At 42.9% G+C, this 12,570-nt stretch overlaps 1 protein-coding gene across 1 annotated transcript; it reads left to right on the top strand.

Moving 5' to 3' along the window:
• Positions 1–212: 212 nt before the first annotated feature.
• LOC135565458 (uncharacterized) lies at positions 213–11,970 on the top strand. Its single transcript, XM_065012520.1, has 21 exons — positions 213–369; positions 472–530; positions 616–696; positions 798–922; positions 1,551–1,694; positions 2,008–2,106; positions 2,215–2,376; positions 2,516–2,615; positions 2,793–3,013; positions 3,669–3,825; positions 4,014–4,237; positions 4,513–4,633; positions 4,954–5,150; positions 5,265–5,379; positions 5,588–5,757; positions 5,853–5,950; positions 6,117–6,247; positions 6,571–6,760; positions 10,822–10,963; positions 11,683–11,779; positions 11,853–11,970. Exons 1-21 carry the CDS (start codon positions 347–349, stop codon positions 11,924–11,926), a joined length of 2,730 nt encoding a protein of 909 aa, XP_064868592.1. The 5' UTR covers positions 213–346; the 3' UTR covers positions 11,927–11,970.
• Positions 11,971–12,570: the final 600 nt, after the last annotated feature.

Raw genomic sequence — 12,570 nt, 5'->3', positions numbered from 1 at the left:
CTATTAACCTGAGCCGAGGTGCACCGGTCCATGGCCCCTGACATGAATGGATAAAAGCGGTGAGGGCGGAGCACCCTTCTAAAATTGAACAGTTGCCTTACATTTAGGTTTTTGTCCTAACACTACACAGCTGATTCAGATTAACAAAGCTGGATTATTATTTGAATCAGCTTTGTAGGGCTAGGGGAATAAAAAGAAAATCTGGGGTTTGGGGTTCAGGTGACTGAGTGTGGGAAGCCTTTGTCATAGGGTAAAAGTTGCAAACCCCTGGGCTGTAGGCTGCACACTTTGGGTCATATATCAGGTTCTGTAGCTGTGTATTTTATCAGAACAAATCTGTTCTACAATGATTATTTTCCTTAGCTCAGGGTAAGTAGTAGCAGGCCTAGGAGAGTCTTATGCGACGCAAACATTTGAGTTGTGTTCTTCCTCCTTTTAATCAATCATAATAATTTCTCAAATGCCTTACAGGTTGTTTTGCCTATTGATGGCAGCTGTGGGCATACAAGCACAACAGACACCTTCTATAAGTATGCATTTTGCACCTTGCAAATTTAAGGACTAAGCGTTTGACTATTTTTGTTTAAAAAATTCAACTAACCGTTCCTATTCCAGATGACCTCAACGCTGAATGCCTTGGTAACGTTATTCGTTTGAGTGTCGCTCCTCTTTTTGAAGAGGTTGATGCTGTCTTCAGTGAGTTTGCCTCTTTTATGATTCTCTTTCTCTCCTTTCATAATTCATGGCTTGATATTGCTTGTCAACTATTGTGTTCACACCATCTCCATCCCTTCCAGATGACACACAAATCATAAACCTGACGCCTGGCCTTGCTACTCAGTGTGGATTCAGCTTTAAATTTGACCCCATGGGGAATGCCATGTTTTTTGCTTCTCTTCAAAACTGCTTTTCCCAAAACATGGTAACCCTAAGAACTGTAGCGTTTGCTTGTACTTCAAATTGACAGTTTGCCTTTCAGTGTCACTGCATTTGCAACTCATACTGTAGCAAGGTCATTTTATTTACCTTTGACATGGAGTCATGCTGAGACCAGGCTCTTTTACAGATGAGCCCTGTATACACAAAGATACAAGTCAATATTTGCATCACTAGATGGAAAAATGAAATAATTGAAAACCCATTCTTCAGTAAAAAAGGTCCTCAATAAGCCTGAGTTGCTAATACATACAATTTAGCGCATGGAGGTTATTAGAAGTCCAGAACATTGAAGCAGTTTTACTTAACTCTGTGGATATCAAAAGGATCTCCATTGTCAGCCACCCCTGGGTCTGGTATCTCTTACCTCTAAGTTAACAATGACGTAAGGTACAGCAGAAGTTTATGGAGGGCTTTCAGAGGGCCAGCCAACTTTCTGATACAGACTGCAGTGATGTGAACTATTGAGCTCTACTCCTGTAGTGTGGCTTCAATACAGTGGCAGCTGCATTCATATAGCCAATTTTGCCACAGTCTATAACTTGCATGAATGTCACCTGAATTTTGTTTTTTGCTATATAATGAAGGCTTTTTCCCTTTCCTCTTCATTTTAGGATGATAAGATGTTCAGCTTGGTCATGCAGTTCAGGCTGCCAGGAAACCACATGACTGAAGACCCTGTGTATAGAGTGGGCAAAACCTGTAGCTACACCCCCTGGACCTCCCGAGAGATTCTGTGCGCCCGCAACTACATGGAGGCAAGTGAGCAGAGCATGCCCCAATGGACATGTTTACAGTCGTGCTTGTCGTACTGCCTGTATAAATGATGTGTCTAGAGCTACAACTGTCCAGTGTTTCATTTCTTCTGCGACACAACGTAGAGGTCTTGACTCTCTATCTCAATTCCACTCGCCTCTTCAAAATGCACATAGGAGAACTTTAGAGGTGAGGAATTTTGGCCTATTCTCAATGCATTTAAGGAGGCGAGTGGACAGATTGAGAACTGGCCCTTGATTTCCTATTGTATGGGAGGGAGAAAATGCATAGGGAATAATGGCCTTTCTTCTCTAGGTGTCTGTCAGAAGGACTCTTCCAGACATCCAAACCATCCCCGAACAGCCCACTGGGGGCCCGAAAGCAAGGAGCGGCAACTTCCGGAGAGGAGCTGAGGTAGCCGTATTTCAGTTTCTGTGATTTCACTACAAAATGACAGGATGGCGCTAAACAATGTGCGTTTGTTGAAAATTGTTTAATTCATGTTTCCATTTCCTGAGACAGGCTGTTGCTTCAGGATACAAAATGACAGCAGTCATCTTTAGTCCTAGCAAGAATGTCATGAATGTGGATGAGGCCCAAAGAAAGGGCTATGCAATAGCCAACACTCCCACACGGCTGGTGTTAAGAAGCCCTCATAATGCAGAGGAGACATACCTCCAGAATGTAAGCTGACCTCCATGAACTGGGTCATGTTCAGTAGAGCAAACATTTGGAAACGGTGGCCCTACCTGAACTCTGCAACATATTGTTAATACGGTGTGCCTTACTGAACATGGCCCTGGTGTGGTTGCCCCCTGAACAGGTAGCTGGGGTTCCGATGCGGGTGCTCTCAACCTCAACCTTCTTTGAGCAGAAGTGGCTGGTTACTCGAGTAGATGCCACGGCTGTTTGTCCAACACCAGGTTGAGTGTGAAATAATTTAAGATCCTATAAGCCCAGTTCTTAATTGCCTCCAGACAAGACTTTCATGTAGTGTTCAGTTGAAAAAATGTTTTGGAACTTTTTCCAAATAATGGCAGTTGTTTTCAGTTGCTAAATGTTCTGTTTTGATGTGCACTTGGCTTCTTGTTTCACTGCAGAGGCAGTGACCTTTACTCCAGAAGTGATCACCTGGTACATGCCCAAGCACATAGACCCACTTTTGTCCTCTGATGCCTTCACCATGTTGGAGGTGTACATGGGAATTGACGCTAAGAGGCTGGACACTGAGGAAATGGCTGCCAGAAACTACTCGGTTTTAGTCACAGAGGCCCATATTATTGTTGAAATTCCAGTGGGGGCGGTTGGCGGCTACTTCAAGGTCAGCATTGGATGAGTAAAATGTTCCTGTTTAATTTCTAAGTCTTATTTGTAGAGCCCTTTTTACTACAGCAGTTGTCAGTGCTTTGCAGTAACCCTTTGCCATCTCTCATGGGTAAACTCCTAGAAACGTTGTCTTGTGTAAAATGTTTCTTATTGAGCAATTGTCTGCTTAATCAGGCTAATATACAATGGATTGCAAAATTGTGTGAATGTTGCATAAAATTACATTTAAACATACTCTACCGCTTGTCTTTGCAGTTTGTCCTTTAGCCGCTTGAAATTTGAGACCAAATATCCACACTAAAGGATTGTTTACCCGACCTTTTTAGGTAGCCGGTAGCTTTGCCACTGTCGACTGAATGCAAGCAACACTCGGCTGCTGTTTACATATTGTGCAAGTGTTTACTTTGCGTGTCAGTTGCTTTGAAAATGCACACTGCCGGAAATGCAAGTTGACAACCATACACCTACCAGCTCTCTAAAGTCTGGTAACCAATACTTTCCTTTTGGATATTTTGTCTTACATTACGAGCGGCAAAAAGACAAGCGGTGGAATAATTTTATTTAACTTTCTGGCTTATAAGGAACATTTACCTGTTTTTGCACTCAAATTGTGTATTACAGCCTGACTGCATCACTTGCCTCCCTTACAGAGCCATATTCAGGATGACCAGTACTTTGTCACTTACACCATTGAGCCCATGCTTGAGTTGCTGTGGATTGAGGAGGTCGCACATGAGGACACCAGCTATAAAGTCCTCTTCCCTATCACAACTCCTCCGATGGCCAGGCCTCCACAAGTTCGCAACTGTGAGTCTGGTTTAGTTAAATAGTGCCTATGGTAATTTGGGATGCCTGGGTGTTTCATTAGGCACAAAACAGAAGAAAATGTAATGAAACGGGGAGGCAATACCTGGACTTACCCAATAACAAATGTCAATTTTCAACTTCCATTGTACCGCATTTAAAAATGTTTTCCTTTGTTTGCCAATGAACAGACACGCCCTTAGACACCGTTCCTGAGCAGGCAGTGTTTGTGCTTGAGTTGGGGACCTTCAACCTTGATGTGGAGCTGCTGAACATCACCTTTCCCACCATGGTGCTAACTGTTGCAGAGTGCAACGCCAGGGGCTTCAATGTTCATGAGCAGAGATCCCCGGACAACACCTTGAAGACCTTCAGGATGGAGGTGCCCTTCTCAGACCCGGTGGTCTTTAAGGAGGTGTGTTTCTGTTAAATGCAAAGCCACACGCAGGGATTTGTACATGCCCTAATAAGTGGGCCACCAACAAAATAAATAATGGCACAAATGTACTTTGTATCCATTATTTTGGCAGTTGCATGCATTTGATTTAGAGGAATGAGGGCAACATTACTTTAAGTATATAGTTTGTTTTAATAGTCCCCATATGTACTTAGTTGTCACTTGATGTTGAATAGAGTTCTGTTACAACAATAATGCTGACCAATTGACCAATGCTTTTAACTTCACTACAGAGAAGGGCGGAACAAGGTGTCACAACCTTCACTCTTCAGCTGATCTATGGCCTGGTCATCTTTCCAGAGTACGCTCCTTTCTCTCACTCTGCCGTTGTGGAAGCTGTACTGCTGGACATTGGTATGCCTCTGGACTACGCCAAACTACTGTTGACTGGTTTCCTCTCGTTAATGATTGCCCTGAAAGGAAATGGGCAGTGAAAGCCCAACTAGCCATACTGTAGGGTTTTCCTATGCGGTCTTTCTACAAAGAAAATGTTATGCTTTAGAGTATTTGGACCCGGTTTCCCTGTTCCTGATTTGCCAGGATCGTGTTTATTCAGTCCCACCGTAGCAAAACATTTTGCAATCTAAACAAGGGTTTCTTCTTGGACCAGTTCAAGTAGTACCTTCCTGTTTTTTGTGCTTAATTAATGAACACCACCCTGTTTGTCCTTGTAGTGCCACCCTCAGTCACTGGCAACTGTGATCCGGAGAACTTCCACATCACTGTGGACTACAGGAACCAAGAGCCCTTTTTTGTGGTCTTGGTTGGCAAGCGGCTGCTTAACCATGAGTTTGCTCAACAGTATTTAACAGAAGGCGACACAGACTTCACCATCACGTTGCCCTTCTCTTCGCCGGACGCAGTGTTTGAGGTACGACACTCTCCAAAAACATGTTAACCTAAATTGCTTTAGCTAGCCTCGCTTTCCTTACCCTGTATACATGCATACAATATTGTACTAATGAACTCTCCCATTGGTTCCCAGTCAGTTCACTCGTCCTCTGTCAGGAGCAGACTGGATGTGGCTCTGTTGAATCCTTACAACAACATGACCATCAAATACTTTTCCCTGGCTTGCAGCTTCCTCAAAACGCTGACTGGTTGGTTCTCAAACAATTACTTCTGATAAATAGGTGTTTAACATGGTTACAAACCTGGGTTCCTTGCAAATACTGTGAGTCTAATAGTAGTACCAGATGGGCATGGTTTGCACTTTTGGTGCCGTTCCATTGGTTCAAGCTCAATAAGTGTAACAAATACAGAACCCAGGTCTGATGGCTACCTGTCTTTTGCTCCCCCACCTCCAAGAGTGTTTCTCTAACGGAACGATGACTGCGCTGGCGGTGAAGGTGGAGGCTGTTCCCGGTCTGAACCCCGGTCAGCTGACCCTGAGCGACCCCGCCTGTGGTCCCACCTACAGCGACGATCGGTTCGCCTACTTCCACTTCACTGTGAACTCCTGTGGCACCACCAGGAAGGTAAAATGACTATTACCCTGAGGTGATGGGTACTGTGTATTTACGGACTGTTTGCTTCTGCAGGCTGTAATAAGCAATTCCCCTCTACTACATAGTTTATCAACAATGTCATGCTGTATGAGAACGAAATCTCCTTGCCAGATGAACTTGAGGTGAAGCTGAATGCCACGACGTCTTCAGAGGAGGAATATCAGTAAGTGCATTACTCATCACAGTTGTAGCTATTAGCTTTCATAGGTTTTTTTTTCTTCACCAATTGCTCAATACTTTGTATACAGGGAAAATGTGCCTCTACTACCAGTGTCCACTCCACTGCTTGAAGTTTCCCCTATTGAAGTTGCTTACATCACTCTTTTTAGGTTAAAGGTTTCCTGCTACTATGTGGCCAACATCACTCGCACATTGGCCTTCCTGACCAGGCCGCGTGACAACGAGCCTTTTGCCGAGACTGGGACGGGTCGACTAATGGTCAGAATGAGACTCGCTCAGGGTAAGCGTGTACAAATTCAGAATTTCAACTTGACCCCTAGCCTCAAAGTATCTTGGAAGGTCTCCTTTACAAAACCATTCCCAAAAATCTAAACCTTATGATATATTACTCTTGCTTTCTGAGATCTACAGGTGTGGCTATGGAGTAACGGTGAGGAGCTGATTTGGGAATTTGTCAGAAGCCTCTGGTGGGGGATGGGTAGTGTTGGCTATAAATGGCTTGTGTTCATTAAGGCACAACAGGATATGATAAATGAGCATTTCTTAATGGACAAGTTCAGATGGTGCCCACTGAACACGACCCCCGGTTGTTCTGTGTTCCAGATGCCTCGTATAACACGTTCCACCAGGAGGAGGACTATCCAGTGGTGAGGTACCTGAGACAGCCTCTGCACTTTGAGGTGGAGCTGACCACGTCCTCTGATCCCAAGGTAGCGCTGGTGCTTGACCACTGCTGGGCCACCCTCAACGAGGACCGCGACTCCCGACCCCGGTGGAATCTCATCATTAATGGGTAACATGTTGTTTTTGGGCCTAAACAAGTGTTATTCCACAGGTGTGGTTCCTGAGTAATTAGCAACCTATCATGCTTGGCAGGCAATTTACTTTGTCTACCGTGGCTATGCCCCCATCCATAGGTCGAGTGGTCACAATGCTTTAAAACGATGTGAGCCATGTGCGGTCTGTCACCAGATCTCCACCCAATTTAACACTTATGGGAGATTCTGGCGCGTACGATCACATGCTTGTTATCACTGAGTGGTCCCTGCAGCGTATCATTGGAACGGAACGTATGCTGTACGTTATCATGTCTAAATAACAGGTTGACTTGTTTTACAGTATGATGCGGTACAAGGGAGCTATGTAAATCTAGTTTAGAAACTATGGCAGCCATGTTTGTCAAGCAAGAACTCCTAGAATGCCGTTCACTGCGCCCGTTGCCTGGGATCTCAACTTAGTTTGGCCACTTCAGCATGTGACTAATCTTTGTACTTGTTACGACATACACATGACAAGTAGTTTAAAGGTACCTATGCAAAATGCCAATTGTCGTCACCTCCCCAAATACAACCTAGCACGAAAGCTAAACAGAGTTGCAAGATATAGCTAAGTCCTTGGGGGAAGGTATTGTGAAGAGGATGATGCAGGAAATATTACCAAGATCTGGGAATTTATCAACGATACATGGCGGGGAAGACAGTTTCTCTAAGCTATATACCCCTGGCAAGGGCGGTCTTATCTGGCAACACGGAGGTACCATAGTTTACACTCTTATGCAGTGTTCAAATCAACTAACGACTTCAGTGCATTCAAGACAATGAGGGTACTCCAGTTGAGATCAATATTAGTCTGACAGACGCTTACGTGATAATCTGACTGCATTGTATGATGTTTGATGTATGATAGCTCAGCACCACCTTCAAAGGTGTTTTACACACGTGTCCATTACAATCTAGGCAAGAATCAGAACGCATGAATAAAACGCTAAGTACATTATAATTACGGTACTCAGTAGAAATGACAACATTTTACACAGAAAATAAGGCACTTTGATAGGAATGCACATGTCCACAGTTATTTGTAAGGAAGGCAATAAATGTGCAAGGACTGTATACTTGATCTGGGGAAGTGCTTGGGCTTTCTTTTGAAGGAAAGTTTGTCCGGCTCATTAAATTCTCAAATAGAAATGGTCTGCAACAGTGAAATGGGCTACTTTTGTGAATGAATGAGGCAAAATTAGAAGTCGAAACAGCCTATAGAAAATTAGCAGGTAGTGTGCCTTGGTCTGAGGTCAGCGCGGGTTAAATGTCCACATGTTGGCACGGTGAGTGCATTCTGACATCACGCGCATAAAATCAACTCCCACTGGGGCGACTGTTGAAGATATCTGGAACTCGCGTGTGAAAAGGTTAATGTTGGCGTTACCTACACCTTTTTACTCAATGTTATCCTTTTGGTTTGCTACAGTTCAGTGTTGTGCCAAGCTGATGGTCAGTCGAATGGAAATCAAGAGCGGCTGGCAAGCTTGGCTTGCCTTTCCAATTTGGTTTCATACAACTGCTCTTAACAGTGACTGAATAGTTGTTGGTTTTGGGTTGAATTCAGGCACAAGTGACCTCTTGTGTTTAAAACAGTCATTGCACTAAACCTAAAGGATGGTTCAGATGCCTGTGCAGCATGGATGTTTGAAACTGAATAGGATCAGTTGACAGGATCCCCAGAAGTTGATGCCGCTTTCAATTGACTTTCCTGTCCTAGAGGAATGCGCTAATTGGGAGTTGCTAAACATGAACAAATACCACGGTCAAGTGTAGCTGCATCTTGCTAACCTTATTTAGCTAGCTAATGTTCATATTTGAAAAAATGTTATATATTTTTGATTTGGGTGAGCACTTTGCCACAGATGGACACGCTGGCCTAATTTTTAGCTCAAGAATTTAAATTGGTTAACTATTGAAAGATGACTTTTTCCTACATTGTAATGGGCTACAATGACTTTGACCATGATTATGCACGCTGCAAATGACACTTTATTTTGCGGGTGCCTTTTCAGTATGTGGATGCATGTTACACCAAGCAGTGTAGTGAAGCAACTTTATTGGTCAAAACCATTCATTTGGGGGATCGGGTTTGCAAAATGCTATCAAATCACGCAATTTGACCATTTTTATGAAATGGAATCAAAAACCTAAATTTGGCCATGTGGACACGGAGTAACTTTGCAGCTGTTTATTAAATCAGCAATGTCATAGCAGTTTTTTTTTAAACAGGCTGAAATGTTTTGTATATCATAGGAAAAGGCACAACATTCACATGGCTGTGCACTAAATGGGCAGTTCAGATTTGTCACTTCAGCTGCAACTATCTCGTTGTGCAAAATCCTGACCATCGTCATTCAGCTCAAGTGGATTTGTACTGGTGTGGACGTTTGTCTCTTAATGTAACGTCTTCAGATTTCACAAATTCCTTTTTGCTAATATCTGGCAGTTAAACAGTAAAGGATAAACCTCCCAAAGATGCAAATAAAAAAAGTAGGCCTAAACTGTCTGCGTAGGTTACTTGTAGAGTAGAGCTGCGCCGTTCACAGAAGTCCTCCACATGTGAATCCGATGTCGTGGGTGTAGAATTGATTTTGTGTGACCAATTTTTCCAACAGCGGAAGAATTGCTCTGGCGCATTGCATGAAATTCTTGTTTAAAATGAAGTACTCGTGTTGCAAAATGATTGCCTTGTTGATACCGACTGTCTATTCGGCAACTTTGGTTAAAACACGGTCAATTGATCAATATTCAGGTCGCCTGTAGTCTGACCATTCTGGGTCATTTAGAATTTTAAGAACCATTTAGAGGGACGTCTCACCTCATGTCAATGGACTTGAATATACATGTTTGACATCCGTCATTTAACAAGCCATTGCAGTAGACCAAAATAAATATTGTTGATGGAAAGCCCAATTTCTGTTCTTTAAAATAAAATAAAAACGTACTAAATCAGATTCATCCACGTCTGATGGGCCAAAAGATCAGAAATTAAAACCAACAAACCACTGTCGTGACGTGACCTTGAATTATCTGAGGACTGTTTAATTGTTAGCCGACTCTAAATGAATCATGTTAGGATTTGGGGTGCCGAGGAAGCGGTTTTAAAGTTACCGTCTCCCGACTTAAACTCTAGACGGTAGAAATCTATCAAATTGATAGTTAACTTATTAACCCTTACATCGTATCCTCCTTGCAGCTGCAAAAACCCCAGCCTTATGATTCAGTACTATACAAGTTGGTTTAATTGAATTACTAGCTAACTAAACACAGGCTAAACACACAGGTGACACAATATGACAGCTTGTTACAAGGTTTCTCTTCACACCCCCCACCGTTCCGTAAGGGACACTTATCATTGCTACATTTTTGAACACAAGAACCGGCACCAGCTTGGAGTAAAAGCATGAATGTATTTATGCGGGATGCCCGACGTGGAAAGGTAGGTGGTTGGTCTTCTCTCTGATTGGCTACATGAGATCACAATGTCGTTGGTTGTCCGTGGCTCCAGTCTTGAACAGAACTACAGGATGGGTTTTCCTTTCACTCGTTCTGGAAGATGGGCTAATCAACCCTGTCGCTGATTCCTCAGTGGGTGATGAGTAGGATGGTTTGGATATAGTAGCAGAATGATCTCACTTAAGTTCATTTTTCTAGGTACTTGTGAGTTTAGGAAAGTTCCAAACGTGTAGCTTGCGCCTCACGGTTTTCTGGTTAATGTTAATTTCTGTTACCATTCCTATTGGTCATATTGGTTTTTATTTTTACTAGAAATGTCCTCACTCTACAGGTAGGAAGTCTCGAGCCTTTACATTGTATATGTTTTTTCAAGACAAAGGTTATTTTTGTTGGGAAAAGCCTGTTAGCAAAAACATTCCTTTAGTTATACTGGAGGGGGAGAAAGAACCCACTTCTGCTGTAAATTGATCTGATCCTCACAGGACAGTCATGACACCACCACAAGACTTCGTACACAAGGCGGTTGGGGTTTGCAGCGTTATCTTGTTCCTAACTTAGTCCCTCTCTACACTGGCAGCTGTGAGAACCCCGAGGATCCATACCGTGTTGTCTTCCACCCGGTAGTAGCTGATGCCAGGGTCCACTTCCCCCCTCACGTCAAACGCTTTGAGGCCTATATGTTTTCCTTCGCCGAGGATTCGGTTGAGCCGAGTGGCCAGGTAACAAAGTTACCCCAACAATCTTTATTGTTTAATTTTGTGTGTGGCAATCATACCTTTTTTATGACATGTGGTTGCAAATATCATACATAGACAAATGCATAATATGTATAGAATAGCTGAACATACCAAGGCCAGAGGGATATAACAAAGGAGGGGGTCAGTCAAATGACTAACTGATGACCAATAGACAGTTTGCATATTTTTAGGACGTAGAGATGCAGAAGGAATGACAGAGAAGACACATAGTCTGTTGCTCTGAGATAAAGACACACATACATAGTAACATATTGAGCTAAGTGCAGAGCCAAAGCATAGGGCTGTAAAATAGAGGAATGTACACTATTTTTAGTATAGCTGGACACGCTAGAAACTGATAGATAATACACAAACAAAAGAATGCATTTAGTTAAGTGCAGGAACAAAGCAAAGGTCTTGTTATCATTATAATCTGACGGAAAGCAGGTATGAGCATTATTGAGCTGAACAAGCACAATGCACGGATTGGAATGTAAACTTATTTTACATGTGGGATGGGCTCATATGCAATATGTGGATAAATACTGGAGCCAGGGCTCTGGAAAAGGTGTGGGTCTCGCGGGGCTCTCCGGATTATAATACGGGTGTATTAAAAGTCTATCATTGAATTCAAAGTTCTTGGTCGTGTCATGTTTGAACCGATTGGCCACTACAGACACCATCAAATATTTGATTCCTAGGTCTTTGTCCATTGTGATGTGGTCATCTGTGATGCCAGTAGTCCCTCTGGCGGCCCCTGTAGTGGACAATGTGTGAATCAGGACAACTCGAAAAGAGGTAGGTCTTGTTTCATGCTTTTCAGACCCTGGCAGACCATAACTGAACTAATAGTTTCTCTCTCTTTTAACAGGTCAACGACATGTCAAAGACCTCTTTGAGGAGCGTCATTTATATGTTTCTTCTGGATACATTCTTTGGGTGTAATGTCTTGTTCTAACATGTCAAATAAAGTGTTCTATATAAAACAATCCTAACCGTTGGAGCTACCTTAATTGTATCTGATTTGCATTTAACACCAAGGCGCATGTAGTAGGCTTGTCATCTGACATGTATCAATCAGCATGGAACTCTGAACCATCCACCGGAGGGAGATAAGTGTTGCACACTATGCATATCTAACTCCATTAATCTGAGGACACAGGATAGTATTTCAACCAGTGGAGAATGTGAAACGCTTTATTGAAAAATCGATATGTCTTCCGTTTTTCCCAGAACTCAAAAGTAGTTTCCTGCTAGGGTTTTAAACGTTGTCGTGGACAGAACATCCAATCATGTTATATTTCTATTAAAAAGGTGTACTTTCGAGAGCGAAAACCTACAGATGCAGGGACAAACAGTCAAAGGGGAAATGTAAATGGAGAATAGGGGAATTTTTTTATTTTTTTGGGGGGGTGGATCAGGCAAAACATTGAAGGGATTTTACAGGGCCCTAATGACTACAGACATTGACAGTCTCCTAGCCTAAAAACAAATGCTGAATGCACTGCCTAGATTGAGGGAAATGCACTGTCCATTATTGGATTTGATCAGGGCATGGCAGGGAAGCACTAACAAACTGCCTTTTAGTC

The sequence above is a fragment of the Oncorhynchus nerka genome, linkage group LG27 (assembly GCF_034236695.1).
Source record: "Oncorhynchus nerka isolate Pitt River linkage group LG27, Oner_Uvic_2.0, whole genome shotgun sequence".
In the NCBI taxonomy this organism is placed as follows: Eukaryota; Metazoa; Chordata; class Actinopteri; order Salmoniformes; family Salmonidae; genus Oncorhynchus; species Oncorhynchus nerka.
This window is presented reverse-complemented; position numbering and strand designations above follow the sequence as displayed.